This window comes from Tachypleus tridentatus, chromosome 9 (assembly GCF_004210375.1).
Source record: "Tachypleus tridentatus isolate NWPU-2018 chromosome 9, ASM421037v1, whole genome shotgun sequence".
Taxonomy (NCBI): Eukaryota; Metazoa; Arthropoda; class Merostomata; order Xiphosura; family Limulidae; genus Tachypleus; species Tachypleus tridentatus.
Window position 1 is genome coordinate 21,901,687 of NC_134833.1, and position 16,672 is coordinate 21,918,358.

A 16,672-nucleotide genomic window follows, 5' to 3' on the forward strand; every position below is an offset into this window, starting at 1 on the left:
GTAATTAATACACTATATATTTTAAAACGAACATGTACTAAAACATGATGTTAGTTTTTAAATTTGGAAGCAATGACTTTGTACTGATATAAGGATTATGAAACTCGTAAGATCTAGAGGCTGATAAAACGTGCAAATGTTTAGTGTATTGCACTTTCATGAAGTACTTAGATGTGTTAAAACTAGAAAAAAATACAAAATCTACAGAACATACGACGAAGTCAAACACAACAATGTGCCTTTATGTTTTGGAAAACTCAAAAATTAAAGTTCAAAATCATTTTTGAGGACAATATAATATATATTAAAAAAATAATTCACCCGATAAATTTTAAAATATAAAACAAAACCTTTCACAATAACAATCATAAATTCGTACTGATTACCTAACATTTTTATTTTATAACCCTCTCTCTACATATGTGTGTGTGTGTGTTTGTAACCAAAACATCAATTACATTCACCTGTAGATACAAATAAAAAAAACATTGTAATACCAATCTTTTTGCTTCTTTCTGTTATTAACTTCTTCTATCAGTTTTGTGACTTCGTTGGTTACACTTTTACTGAGGATCTTTTTGTTTGTTTGTTTTGAATTTCGAGCAAAGATACATGAGGGCTATCTATACTAACTGTCCCTAATTTAGCAGTGTAAGACTAGAGGGAAGGCAGCTAGTCATCACCACCCACAGCCACCTCTATGGACTACTCTTTTGCCAACAAAGACTGTGATAGACCAAAACATTTTAATGCCACCATGGCTGAAAGAGCAAGGATGTTTGGTGCAACAGAGATTCGAACCTGCAAACCTCAGAATACAAGTTAAGCATTCTAACCACCTGGTCATGCTGGGCTGCTGAGAACCTATACAAAAAAATACAAGTACCACTTTTCAACTAATCTAAATTAAATACACAGACTTTCCAAATGTAGAATCATACAATAGAGCCCACAAATAAATTAAATACATCATAATTGTTCAAACATAAATCAAATTAGTCAATATACTTTTCTAAATTAAAATCTTATTCTACTTATTCTTATCAATAATAATTTATTTATTCTATGATTTCATACTCTTGCACAAGTCTTATTAACTGTATTCACATTTCCTAGTGACTTCACCCAGCTTATTATTCTGATCTCTTACTACTGCCTATTTAGAGTGGTACTAATACATTTCATGAAATATATTTTTCAAAATAGTCTTTCACATTCTCCATGTCTAAGACAACGAAAACATGAACATATAATTGTTTTAGAATTTTATCAAAGTATATTTACTAAAATTTTTCTTGGCACATGTTAGTACTCACCCCAAATATATATAATTAAATGTTCTTACAAATCTTTCAAGTAGATTATATTATTTGATTTCTAATTACAGGTTTCTTTGTTTGGAGTTTCGTACAAAGCTACACCAGGGTTATCTGCACTGGCCGTCCCTAATTTTGCAGTGTAAGACTACAGGGAAAGCAACTAGTCATCACCACCCACTGCCATCTCTTGGGCTGCTCTTTTATCAACGAATAGTGGGATTGATAGTCACATTATAACACCCCCACGGCTGAAAGGGTGAGCATGTTTGGTGTGAAGGGGATTCAAAGGGGATTGAAATTGCTAAGAATAACTTTTTTTGATTGGACTTTAAAACGAGAGATTAATAAAGATAATAATATATATTTTGTTATGATTCATTCTACAGATTACATATTGATACTTCATTTGTTAATACACAATTAAAACAAACAGTAGAAAAATACTGAAAGATGTATTAAAATAATGAAATTATTTTATTAAGAAGTTAGCCTAAAAATTTATATGGATTACTGAATAAACCTCAAAAAAAGATTTTACAGAAGGTGTTTTCAGTTGTGACAGAGAGATGCTTCATGTAATTTAGGTTATGTGAAACCTACCAAAATGATGAAAGACAATAACAAATAAATTTTATTTTTTAATTAATAACTCATTTAATTGTAATTCTACAAATGTAATAAAACTTTTAAAATATGTAAACTGCAGCGAATTATTTAATTGCGAGATAATTTAAGGTTACAGCTACATTTAAATATATTTCATGTCAGATTTTCAAAAAGAGTCCACCCTCTGCCAGTAAACATTTTAATGAATGTATTTTGAGACAATTTAAAATTCTAAAAGAATCATACTTTCCTGAAACTTATATAGGATTATTTTGGCACCATTTTGAAAAGATAGTCGTAGGAAAACAGAAGTAATTAGTTGTGTAAAATCACTAGGAAATGTAAAAACAATTACTAAGACCTGCAGAAAGTTAAAGTAAGTAACATGAAGAAATAATAAAATAAATAAATCACATTTCTATTAGAATAATAAGATAAAATACAATTAGAATAATTTTATTCTATTTTTGGCCATTTATAATGTACTTAATTTATACATGGACTGTATTATATGTTTGTATATTTGGAAATTATATCTAATTAGTTTGTTTATGTTTAGTTGGAAAGTGGTATTTGTACATTTTTGGTTATAGATCGTCAGTAAAACTATTTCCTGAAGTTTGACCTTTTAAGTCAGAAACTGGTAGAAGAAATTAATAAAATAAATAACAAAAAAGTACTTAATTTTATGTATATAAAAACACACACATACACATATACACAAAATATTAACAACCACTCAGATTGTCATCACACTAACGTCACAAAATTTTTACTTTTTCTTGTTCCTGGGCAGAAACTATTATTTCCCAAATGCTTATGCCTAAAGTAAATGGAAAAGACCTATTTTTCTCTTTAAACTTTGCTTTTGTGACCTGGGTGATGAAATTTTCAAATTTACCCATTTTCCAGAACATTCCAGGTAGATTCAGTGTTGAGTAGTTGATAGAGAATTTTCTCGAACTTATAAGAATTTTCAAGAATTGTAGAACTTACGAGAATTTTCAATAACCTTTTAGAATTTTCTAGAACTTTTCATATGTAATATATATATATACAGTCACCACTCACCACTTCAGTTTAGTTCTTGCTGCCTAAGTGAACACATAGACCTATCCAAAGGAGGCTTTACCAAGTTTCCCTGTTATCTTTGCCTTTGGGACAGCAGGGACACTGCAGCGCACTGCAACAGAAAACATTGGCCACAACGGATCAAGTTCTCTGTGGGGAAACACAGTGTCAAGTGTGAGCCACTAGTGGACCTCCAGAAAGTGTTGTTCCCACCATTGCACATAAAATTGGGTCTTATGAAACAATTTGTCACAGCTCTTGGTAAGGTCTGCAGCCTTCAAGCACCTTCGAGACTTTTTCTCTAAGCTGTCTGAGGCAAAGATCAAAGCTGGTGTCTTCGTTAGACCACAAATAAAGAAGATTCCGAAGAATTCCCCAAGAAACTCAATAGGAAGGGAAAAAAAAACTCGGGGCAGCTTTGTCGCAGTGGTTTGGGGCTTCTTGGGCAATCACAAGGACGAAAATTATGTGGAACTGGTTGAGGCTCTGGTGAAGAACTACGGCAAAATGGGCTGCAAGATGTCCCTGAAAGTCCATATCCTTGACGCTCATCTTGATAAAGGAGCGTATAATGAAAACATGATGGGAGACTATATTTGGGGGTTGATACATGAAAGTGATTTACATTACAGTCGCAAATCTCGAAAAAACTACTCACTTCTAAACATTTTTGTTCATGTTTGTATAACTTTAGTATAAATACATGTAAATCTTGACTCATATGTTGTTTTATTCAGACCTTATGTAAATGAAAATGTGCAAATGTGCCCGTTTTTACACAGAAAATATGTTAATTTCTAAATTTCATTATCCAGGTTACAAAACCAAAGTTTGAAGGAAATAATGGCCATTTTCTCTACTTTTACAACATAAGCAATTAAGAAATAACACATATTATCCAGGAACAAAATTTGTGTTACATAGTGTTATATGCAAAGATATTGACTAATTTGTAGCTTATAACTGTCAACCAGTAACAGATACTTCTCAGACATGTATTAAATAACAATAAAAAAAACTTTAAAATTTATGAGAATTTCCATGTGCCCCTTCAAGTTTAGATTTATTACAACAAGCACTGATACTGTATTGTCTTTCAATGAATGTTTTTCCATATGAATCTTCTATATAATGTTCCCTGAGCACTTACTGCACAAGTCTATAAAGACTGAAACATTCACTACACTTATTCTTCAGTGTTGTTCATTCCATTTCTGGTATAATCTCGCAAGTGATTTACATAATTAAACATAAAATGAGCCATAGTCTGGTCAACTAAATACTGAGGAAGCCAACCCTAGAGGAAAGAGATACACTATTAGATATTTAATTGTGTAAGTTAACAAACAATTTGAAAGTTATACAAAAATAGCTGAAGTTTGCACAAGTATAATTTATAGCTAAGAAAATATAAAAAAAAACTGTTTGTTTATAATTAAGTACAAAGTTACACGTTGCTATGCCAACAATGAGTATCAAAACCTGATTTGTAGCATTTTAAGCCTATCACTGAGTTGTTGGAGTGCAATATAAAAACACTTAAGTTTTTTTTTTCTAAATTATTAAAAACATTAAATATTATATATTGTATTTCTAAACTGAGATATAGGTACAGGTGACCTCAATAAAAATTACTACTACTAATAAAAATTACTGGTTCAACAGTTATTTTAAAGTACTGGTGCTACAAATTTCAATATAATAATGTTGTTCTTAAGAATTTGTAGTACATACTGGCAGGATTTAAATATTTTGACAATAAATAAAATTATCATTACCCTTCAAATAATAATATTAAAAATAAAAACAAACATTTTTTTTGTCAAAGTGTCTTCCTCAGGACTAGTAGAAATACTGTTATTGTACTACAAACAGTTATTTCACTACTAGAACTGGTAAAGTCATAACAGTAAATAAATTTTTGCTCATAATAAACCATATGATTTTATAAGAAGACATGAAACAAAATTATAGTCAAAGTAAGAAAAGTAAAATATGGTCACGACCTTAAGATTTGTGTTCAACAGCCATTGTAGATGACATGTACTCCCATCCACTGGACTAAATACATAAACACTGGGTCCATGTTCCCCTCTAAAAATAATAATTATGATGTTATATTTGATATCTGTTTCAAAGTTTTATTTATTTACTTCAGGATTAAACTAATACATCTGGTTTCTCTTAACCTTTTTTGAATCTTAACATTACTACAAATTCCAACTACCATTATTTTAGAGGTGTAAGCTCACATTGAAAATAATTTAATACTAGTATTAATTTGAAGGTTCATTTCCTCTTATGAGCACAATCGATTTCACAACTCATACCAGAATAACAAAAGTACTTAAGAAAGTTAACTAGTATGACATAGTAGAAGATGCATCTTTGTAGAAAATAAATTTAAAATTAGTTGCTACATTGTAACACAATATTCATTACATCACATACATGGCCCTCATGTGTCGTAGGAGTTGGAAATATTGAAGTAAAAGAAGAAAAGTTTACTTTTAAAATGCTTTTCAGAATTTATTGTCAAAACCAATAAATATCATTATATCAAGAGGCTTCTGATTGTAAACAGAATCATTAAAATGAGAATTATTTTAAAATTATACACAAATGTAAAAAAAGACGTCAGATATTACCACAAAGTAGTCTCAATGATATGATACTTTATTGTTAAAGCACTCTTTGTTTCCCTCTGAAAAAGTACACCTTTCAAAAGTGTTCAAATTATAGCATATCACATGATTGTGTTAACTTGAACCTAAGTGTTTTTCTAAAAGTCAGTGGCAATATATCAAGGTTATAAGTCCTATAGCATACAACCAGAATTATTTCTTATAATTACAACGTGCACTTTTGGAATAACAGTGCAAATAGTAATAAATATTTATGTAATAATTTTTATTAGAAATATAGATTTTTAAAATATACCAAATCATGTATTTTCAACTTTATTCTAGTTTTATAACTCCATTACCTCACATGCTTGGCTTGTAGAGGCATGCTAGGATGTGTTACAGACACCATAGCATTAATAATAGACCCACCTCGATTCTCCAACATCCTAGCAACTACAAAATCCCTATAAAAAAAAAAAGACAAATTTGAACATACATTAAAAGAATCTTACTCGATAGTCAATGCAGTTCAAGTACAAGCTAAAGTGTGCTTCGTTTTAACCTGTTTCAACATTAAACCTTCAACACAATTAAAAACCCCTTCTTAATATAACAACCCACAATTCAAAAGTATAAAGTGAAACAAAGTTGTTTCATATTTCCTGAAAATATTTCATAATTCTGAGAGGAGTGAAATCAGAAAAAAAATTGAAATTTGTAATATCTTATCTAATCTTCCACTGCTTTTGAATGTACTTTTTTTTAAAATTATAATCATCTAACTAATGAAGATAAAAACATAAGTTCTGTTTAATTTTTGTGTACTACTTATTACTGCCTACAGTTAGCAAACCACATGTCCTACACAAACTTTTATAGAAACATAAACTATCAAAACTAATCTTCTTATAGTCTTAAGAATTCAATTTTGTTTTTTAAAAATAATATTAGAAAAATACATAAATGTTGGTTAAGGACATCAAATCGAAATATAAATATATTTCCACGAGCTGCTTTAACCATCTGCAAAGCAATGTCAAAATATAGTTCTAGTATATCCATAGCTTGTTTTACTTCAAAGGTATTTTTATGCCATTACAGAGATGACATTTTTAGAAAAACTTAAGTTATGAAAACAGCAATATTGTACCATAAGAACACCTCCATATAATTGTAGAGTTCCAAAAACAAACAGTCTGTAAAGACAGTGTTTTCTTAGAAGTACAAAACCAAAACAGGAGCCTATGATGTAGATCTTATAACAGAAAAAAAATCTGAACTTCTTTCTCTGATTTGAAATGTATCAAAGAAATGTCTTAACCTGACATGCATAGGTGGAAATCGTGTGCAAACCATGACATTATGCAGTGTGCTATTCAACACTGTATTTTCTTTTATGTCAATGTTATCGATTGTTTATCTCAACCTACATTTCTGATACAGAGGAGGGTAAATACCAGACACAGGATATAAAGATTCTGAAAAAGAAACTTGAGAAAATATACATTTCAGAAGAGGTTCTGGAGACTTTACAAACTAACAAAACTACATTTATTCTGCAAGTAAGCCATAGCTTCCACTCTGAATTATCAGTGTTTCAGTTAGACTAACACTGTCATTTCACAGACATACCTTGAGTATAAATACATTTGTAACATTTCTGTTAAGTTTTTGTCTAAAACAGACAATATGCACCTTTTACTGAATGCTTGCCTACTTTCATGCAGATACATATACTATATTCACAATTATAATCTACATTATTTCTCCACTAGAGGGACATATCCAGTGGACATGGTGCTTTATTGTTGATAAAAATTGATGAAGAAAATCAATAAATAGTGCATTAATAATGTCCGAAATGTAGAAACCTACAGCAGCTGGAATAATACATCAAAAAGGAATCAAACACACCATTTCTCACATATCACTTAAACAGCTGCTAAGGTAACAGAGTTGTATACCAGTGCTCACATATCACTTAAAAATCTGCTAAGGTAACAGAGTTGTATACCAGTGCTCACATATCACTTAAGTAGCTGCTAAGGTAACAGAGTTGTATACCAGTGCTCACATATCACTTAAGTAGCTGCTAAGGTAACAGAGTTGTATACCAGTGCTCACATATCACTTAAATAGCTGCTAAGATAACAGAGTGGTACACCAGTGCTCACATATCACTTAAACAGCTACAATATAACAGAGCTGTACACCAGTGCTTACAGATCACTTAATAAGCTGGTAAGATAACAGAGTTGTATACCAGTGCTCACCTATCACTTAAATAGCTGCTAAGGTAAGAGAGTTGTATACCAGTGCTCACATATCACTTAAATAGCTGCTAAGATAACAGAGTGGTACACCAGTGCTCACATATCACTTAAACAGCTACAATATAACAGAGCTGTACACCAGTGCTTACAGATCACTTAATAAGCTGCTAAGATAACAGAGTTGTATACCAGTGCTCACCTATCACTTAAATAGCTACTATATAACAGAGCTGTACACCAGTACTCACAGATTACATAAACAGTTACTATATAACAGAGTTGTACACCAGTACTCACAGATTAGATAAATAGCTACTATATAACAGAGTTGTACACCAGTACTCACAGATTACATAAATAGCTACAAAATTGCAGGGTTTGACTTATTCCAAAACAATCTTGATACAAGTTTTCCAACATTTTATTTTACAGTGAAGAATTAAAAGTTTAATAAATAACCCCATTTAATATTGATTAGTGAGCTCTATGTTTGTTTTAGAAATATTAATCTGAATACATTATTGTCAACATAATTTCTAAAAGTCGTGTTATGAAAGATAATGCCAAACCATTTTGTTTCTTAAAACATTTTAAAGTTTACTTCTAGTCTGTCATTTTCATTTCTTTCAAAATATTCTTTATCAAAGGTCAACAGCTATCATACAAACATTGTATTTCATTATGGATTACTTTAGGATAAAAATAAACTTCACTGAAACTTACCACTAACATTTAAAACAATTATTCAACAGAAGGAACAATAAAGGACTACCTACCTGCATTCTTGTCTTTCTCTAGTACAGAGATACAATAAGTGGAAGAAATATGGAATCAAAACTTTTCAAAAACCTGTGACAAGAATAAGAATCTCTCCTTCCCATCAATAAATGATATTTAATTAAGAAAAAAGAAGATATCAATAAGCTACCTGCTAGCAACAATGCCTCCTGCTCTATTTGTGGCCACTACGTAAACAATATCTGTATAACTGTCAATTTTCTGAAGAACCTGGAAGGTAAATAACAATTGAATGTTATTATTAGTAAGTTATTTCTCTTTCTTACGTTTCCCAGCTTAGCCTAGTTCACAATAAAACAGTTGTTGTTTAAGTTATTAACTATACTGTCTTGACAAGTACTATGGCTGTCATATTCCAGCCATCCTGGTGAGCTCTGGTATTGTAACAAATGGCTCATTGGCAGTGGATAGAGCACATATAGGAGGTTGATATATTATCAATAATTTATTAAAGATGGTTCCTATCTTACAGCAACCCATGATTTTACAGCATAATATTAAACATAGAAGAAAATCTCTGCACATCCTTCACTAAGAATAAAACATTTTACTCCCATCCATCGAAACATCACACAACCCAAAATTTACTAACAAGTATTAAAACAGACAGCCTTGATCAATTAAAGCCTGAATAATACAATGAAGAAGCTTTAAAGTGACTTCAAAACTAATCAACTTAACTAATGGTGGTCTCTAAAGTATGAAATTGTCACTTCTAGTTTGTGTACATCAGTTTCACTATTACAATTTTAGACTTAATATGAAAATATTTTTTTCTCTATTATTAAATGTAAACGTTTTTATTTTTTATTAACAGGAAAATTACGGTAATTATCACTTAAGGTATAAAAGTTGCCTAATTCAGACACCTTTATCTGTTTAATTGTTGGGTTCCATTCTGGCATGCTTTCAATATTGTAGAAGAGATGGTGAATCACCTTTTGAGGTGTAATTTTTATTTTGCCCTGAAAAAGAAAGACGATAAATGGTGAAAGTATATATATTTAAAGAAAATAATGACCTCTTGTAAAGTCTAGCTAGTTCAAGCAAGCATAATAGACTGGCCTTAGTTTTAAAAAAGTTTATCTGTTATCTAACAGAAACACTTGGAGCAAGTACTTTAATTTATAGAGTTCTAGCTGTAATTTATCAAAACAGCTGTAATTAAATATAAACACATTAACTAGTTAACAATGTGCCTTCAATCACAGTGATTTTAATCATTAAATTACTTTAAATAAACTTTAATGCTGAAACAATAACAAGATACCAATAAACAATCGTAAGTCTTACATATAAAAGATGTATGTATAGGAATTTCAAATCAAGTTGATTTATCACTGTATGGATGGAAATTATTTACCAAAACAACTTTCCTTCATAATCAAATTTGGGGAAAGCAAATTTTAAAATGTGAGCCTTTGATCTGGCATAAATCAAACAACACAATCAGAATGAATTAGCATGTGACAGATATGACCAATATCTGAGTAATCACTCCATAAATTAATGGCTTGAATCTAGAAATAAAAATACAAGTTAAAAGTTATAACAATTTTGAAATTTTAGCCTTTTTAACTAACCTCTTTTTTGAAGGCATCTCTGAGTAAACCTGTAGCCTCAGCATAACAGTGAATGAACGTAAACAGAACATTAAAACAACACAAATAATTATTCTGGTGCAAAAAAGTTGCAGGGTTAAGGTATAACTTGGCTAATACCTAATTCTTCTCAACACAAACGGTTCAAAATCAAGAAATTGGAAAAGTTGGTAAGAAAATAAAGTAAGTAAGGAGAGACCTTCAACACATAATAAATTTCAGGAAATAAAGCCTGAAGAGATATCACAGAATGCAACTTATGTCCACATGGTGGTATTCAAATATGATGAAGTTCACCCATAAGATAAAAAACAAATGATCTTTAGTACAATAGTTATAGACAAACATTACTTCTATAAAAACAAATGATCTTTAGTACAATAGTTATAGACAAGCATTACTTCTGTAAAAACAAATGATCTTTAGTACAATAGTTATAGACAAGCATTACTTCTGTAAAAACAAATGATCTTTAGTACAATAGTAAAAAGACAAGCATTACTTCTGTAAAAACAAATGATCTTTAGTACAATAGTTATAGACAAACATTACTTCTGTAAAAACAAATGATCTTTAGTACAATAGTCATAGACAAGCATTACTTCTGTAAAAACAAATGATCTTTAGTACAATAGTTATAGACAAACATTACTTCTGTAAAAACAAATGATCTTTAGTACAATAGTTATAGACAAACATTACTTCTATAAAAAAAATGATCTTTAGTACAATAGTTATAGACAAACATTACTTCTGTAAAAACAAATGATCTTTAGTACAATAGTTATAGACAAACATTACTTCTGTAAAAACAAATGATCTTTAGTACAATAGTTATAGACAAACATTACTTCTGTAAAAACAAATGATCTTTAGTACAATAGTTATAGACAAACATTACTTCTGTAAAAACAAATGATCTTTAGTACAATAGTTATAGACAAACATTACTTCTGTAAAAACAAATGATCTTTAGTACAATAGTTATAGACAAACATTACTTCTGTAAAACAAATGATCTTTAGTACAATAGTTATAGACAAGCATTACTTCTGTAAAAAACAAATGATCTTTAGTACAATAGTTATAGACAAGCATTACTTCTGTAAAAACAAATGATCTTTAGTACAATAGTTATAGACAAGCATTACTTCTGTAAAAACAAATGATCTTTAGTACAATAGTTATAGACAAGCATTACTTCTGTAAAAACAAATGATCTTTAGTACAATAGTTATAGACAAACATTACTTCTGTAAAAACAAATGATCTTTAGTACAATAGTTATAGACAAACATTACTTCTGTAAAAACAAATGATCTTTAGTACAATAGTTATAGACAAACATTACTTCTGTAAAAACAAATGATCTTTAGTACAATAGTTATAGACAAGCATTACTTCTGTAAAAACAAATGATCTTTAGTACAATAGTTATAGACAAGCATTACTTCTGTAAAAACAAATGATCTTTAGTACAATAGTTATAGACAAACATTACTTCTGTAAAAACAAATGATCTTTAGTACAATAGTTATAGACAAACATTACTTCTGTAAAAAAATGATCTTTAGTACAATAGTTATAGACAAACATTACTTCTGTAAAAAACAAATGATCTTTAGTACAATAGTTATAGACAAACATTACTTCTGTAAAACAAATGATCTTTAGTACAATAGTTATAGACAAACATTACTTCTGTAAAACAAATGATCTTTAGTACAATAGTTATAGACAAACATTACTTCTGTAAAACAAATGATCTTTAGTACAATAGTTATAGACAAACATTACTTCTGTAAAACAAATGATCTTTAGTACAATAGTTATAGACAAACATTACTTCTGTAAAACAAATGATCTTTAGTACAATAGTTATAGACAAACATTACTCTGTAAAAAACAAATGATCTTTAGTACAATAGTTATAGACAAACATTACTTCTGTAAAACAAATGATCTTTAGTACAATAGTTATAGACAAACATTACTTCTGTAAAAACAAATGATCTTTAGTACAATAGTTATAGACAAACATTACTTCTATAAAAACAAATGATCTTTAGTACAATAGTTATAGACAAACATTACTTCTGTAAAAACAAATGATCTTTAGTACAATAGTTATAGACAAACATTACTTCTGTAAAAACAAATGATCTTTAGTACAATAGTTATAGACAAACATTACTTCTGTAAAACAAATGATCTTTAGTACAATAGTTATAGACAAACATTACTTCTGTAAAAACAAATGATCTTTAGTACAATAGTTATAGACAAACATTACTTCTGTAAAAACAAATGATCTTTAGTACAATAGTTATAGACAAACATTACTTCTGTAAAAACAAATGATCTTTAGTACAATAGTTATAGACAAACATTACTTCTGTAAAACAAATGATCTTTAGTACAATAGTTATAGACAAACATTACTTCTGTAAAAACAAATGATCTTTAGTACAATAGTTATAGACAAACATTACTTCTGTAAAACAAATGATCTTTAGTACAATAGTTATAGACAAACATTACTTCTGTAAAACAAATGATCTTTAGTACAATAGTTATAGACAAACATTACTTCTGTAAAACAAATGATCTTTAGTACAATAGTTATAGACAAACATTACTTCTGTAAAACAAATGATCTTTAGTACAATAGTTATAGACAAACATTACTTCTGTAAAAACAAATGATCTTTAGTACAATAGTTATAGACAAGCATTACTTCTGTAAAAACAAATGATCTTTAGTACAATAGTTATAGACAAGCATTACTTCTGTAAAAACAAATGATCTTTAGTACAATAGTTATAGACAAGCATTACTTCTGTAAAAACAAATGATCTTTAGTACAATAGTTATAGACAAACATTACTTCTGTAAAAAACAAATGATCTTTAGTACAATAGTTATAGACAAACATTACTTCTGTAGAAAAAACAAATGATCTTTAGTACAATAGTTATAGACAAACATTACTTCTGTAAAAACAAATGATCTTTAGTACAATAGTTATAGACAAACATTACTTCTGTAAAACAAATGATCTTTAGTACAATAGTTATAGACAAACATTACTTCTGTAAAAAACAAATGATCTTTAGTACAATAGTTATAGACAAACATTACTTCTGTAAAAAAATGATCTTTAGTACAATAGTTATAGACAAACATTACTTCTGTAAAAACAAATGATCTTTAGTACAATAGTTATAGACAAACATTACTTCTGTAAAAACAAATGATCTTTAGTACAATAGTTATAGACAAACATTACTTCTGTAAAAACAAATGATCTTTAGTACAATAGTTATAGACAAACATTACTTCTGTAAAAACAAATGATCTTTAGTACAATAGTTATAGACAAACATTACTTCTGTAAAACAAATGATCTTTAGTACAATAGTTATAGACAAACATTACTTCTGTAAAACAAATGATCTTTAGTACAATAGTTATAGACAAACATTACTTTAGTCTGTAAAAACAAATGATCTTTAGTACAATAGTTATAGACAAACATTACTTCTGTAAAAACAAATGATCTTTAGTACAATAGTTATAGACAAACATTACTTCTGTAAAAACAAATGATCTTTAGTACAATAGTTATAGACAAACATTACTTCTATAAAAATAAATGATCTTTAGTACAATAGTTATAGACAAACATTACTTCTGTAAAAACAAATGATCTTTAGTACAATAGTTATAGACAAACATTACTTCTGTAAAAACAAATGATCTTTAGTACAATAGTTATAGACAAACATTACTTCTGTCTGATTCAAAGAAACAACTTCCATATTTTACACATGGGTAAAAAAAACCAAACTAAAACAGCACATCAAAAGTCAAAAATTGGATATAAATTACTAAACTATTGGTCAGTTCATTACACTTCATTTTCACTAATTATGTTTGTATTTTAAGGCATAAAATGTTCATTTATTTACAAATGAAAAATCACCAAATAATAATCTAGACACAGATACATCTTTGTATTATTTCTAGGTCAATTTCATAGAAGTTAAACTGACAAAAAATAAATTAGCTCACAAAATGATAACGAAGCTTTGACATAATTTAGGCTAAACATTCAACTGAGAGTTAATTTATACCTCCCAAATTATTGGATCCCTAGATTTAAATACCTAATATTTCAGTCAAAGACAAATTGTTTTTAGCTAACTACTGCTAAGTGCTATTGAATGTTATAATTTTACTTCACTGCTTTTCTCTTCTGATAATTTGATACGTAGCTCTGCTTAATGTCTTATCTTACACGATCACCACAACACTTCACCACAGTCATGATTTTCTAATGCCATTTAGAAATATCACAATGTTTCCAGCTGCAGCAGAGAAAAATAAATATACCATTGTCCAAGTCAAACAAAAAAAAATGTAGATAGATTTAAAAATCATGCTTTTAATTTTTTGCACATAAAAAGAGAAAGCAAAACTCTGGGTCAATGCCATAAATCATTTAATCTGTGCTTACCACAAACTTGAAAACTTTACCATACTTAGAAACTTGTCGGCTCTGGACGACATCTTCATTTACAAATATTTCCGTTTTCCAGCTTCCAGAAGAAATAATCTCCAGAGCCTCTTCTAAGGCTTCATCAACTTTTATTTTGTACTCAACTCCCTGAAGTAGAAGATAACAGTCTGTTAATGTATGCAAAGTTGAAAATAATAAATTCCAGAGACACAAATAGAAGATGTGATTTTTATGTGATACATGACAACCCAGTAAAGATCTTACCAATGATGTAATTGTAACTGTAATTACAAATTTTGACTCCACACATTAATGTCAAGTGGCACTAACTGGTATGTAACAGATTAAACACCACTAAGGAGAGATGACCAAACAAAAAATGAGGAAATGTAAAAAGATGCTCTTCAAAGCCTAAATGTGAGATGAAACTGAATAAGATATCAACAAACAAGAGTGGGTGTTAAGCCTAAAGTATAGATAAATTTTAAATATTTCTCATGTTTAAAATGTCCCTTAATACACTACCACTACACTATGGTAATTTGCTTTGTCTACACACAAGTAGTACATTATGGTAACTTGTTTTGTCTTCACACTACCACTACACTATGGTAATTTGCTTTGTCTACACACTAGTAGTACATTATGGTAACTTGTTTTGTCTTCACACTACCACTACACTATGGTAATTTGCTTTGTCTACACACTAGTAGTACATTATGGTAACTTTCTTTGTCTCTACACTACAGTAACTTGTCTTGTCTGTACACTACTAGTACACTATGGTAATTTGCCTTGTCTTCACACTACTAGTACACTATGGTAACTTGTTTTGTCTTCACACTACTAGTACATTATAGTCACCAGGAAGACTAACAGGTAAATAAAAACCACTGTTAGTCACCTGAAGTTGGTCTTTCCAGTCCTATTTGACGTCATGGCCATTTTCAGAATGGAAAGTAATAACAGTTTTAAAAGACTTGTAATAAAAGTTTAATTATAACTCACCAGAATGACTAACAGGTAGTACAAACAGCAGCATTAATCACCTGAAGTTGGCCTTTCCATTCTTGGTTTCAAGTAATTTGACAGTACAGCCATTTTCTAATATCAAATGAGACTGGATATACTTTTATTCTTAAAAGGGAATCACATTAAGAAAAAGTCTAATGTTTTAATTAAAAAAATTAATGGCCTTTAAAAAACTAAAAACGTTTTTAAGGTAGACAGTGTCACCATCATCAATAACACTGTCTAATGTTATGGACAAACCTTGGGAAAGAACATGTTTAAAATGGTGCCATCATTATGACTCTCAATGATGGCAAGAAAGTAAAATGTGGCTTATAGTGACTTGAGTGTTACACAGAAAACACATTGGTGCATCAGTTCCAAATAAAAGAAAACAATGAGTTAAGAAACTGTAACAAATGAGTAGTCTAGTTAGAACAACTTCCTCTTTCCGATCTTTATGGAAGCAAGATGCCCAAAGTCCAATAGAGGGTTTTATTCGGAAAAGCTTGTTTTCCCTTCGCTCACTCCAAGTCGACTGCCAACTAGCACGAAGCCAAGCCTTGAGTACAGGACCACAGTCCATGTATGAAACAGGCACAGCAGTGACAGTGTCAGCGAGCTTGTTCCTACAAATACCAATGTGGCCTGGTATCAAGAAAAACTGGATAGAAGCAGATGTTAAAAAGAAATGGGCCAGTCGGTTTTGAATATCGGTGAAAACAGGGTGTGAACTAACATGAAGTAATTCCAGGGTCAGTAGAGAACTACGTGAGTCAGTATAAATAGTGCAATTTGAGTACTGCTTAACTTCTTTGTGATCCAGGGCAATAGAAATAGTGT

The 16,672-nt window shown here is 29.6% G+C and overlaps 1 protein-coding gene across 1 annotated transcript; it reads right to left on the bottom strand.

Annotated features, from left to right (window-relative positions):
* Nucleotides 1–3,325: 3,325 nt before the first annotated feature.
* On the bottom strand, nt 3,326–16,415 carry LOC143227307 (steroidogenic acute regulatory protein-like). The gene is made up of 7 exons (XM_076458764.1): nt 16,358–16,415; nt 14,816–15,099; nt 9,564–9,659; nt 8,825–8,904; nt 5,983–6,087; nt 5,003–5,090; nt 3,326–4,293 (listed from the first exon to the last, which is right to left on the bottom strand). Exons 1-7 carry the CDS (start codon nt 16,413–16,415, stop codon nt 4,183–4,185), a joined length of 822 nt encoding a protein of 273 aa, XP_076314879.1. The 3' UTR covers nt 3,326–4,182.
* Nucleotides 16,416–16,672: the final 257 nt, after the last annotated feature.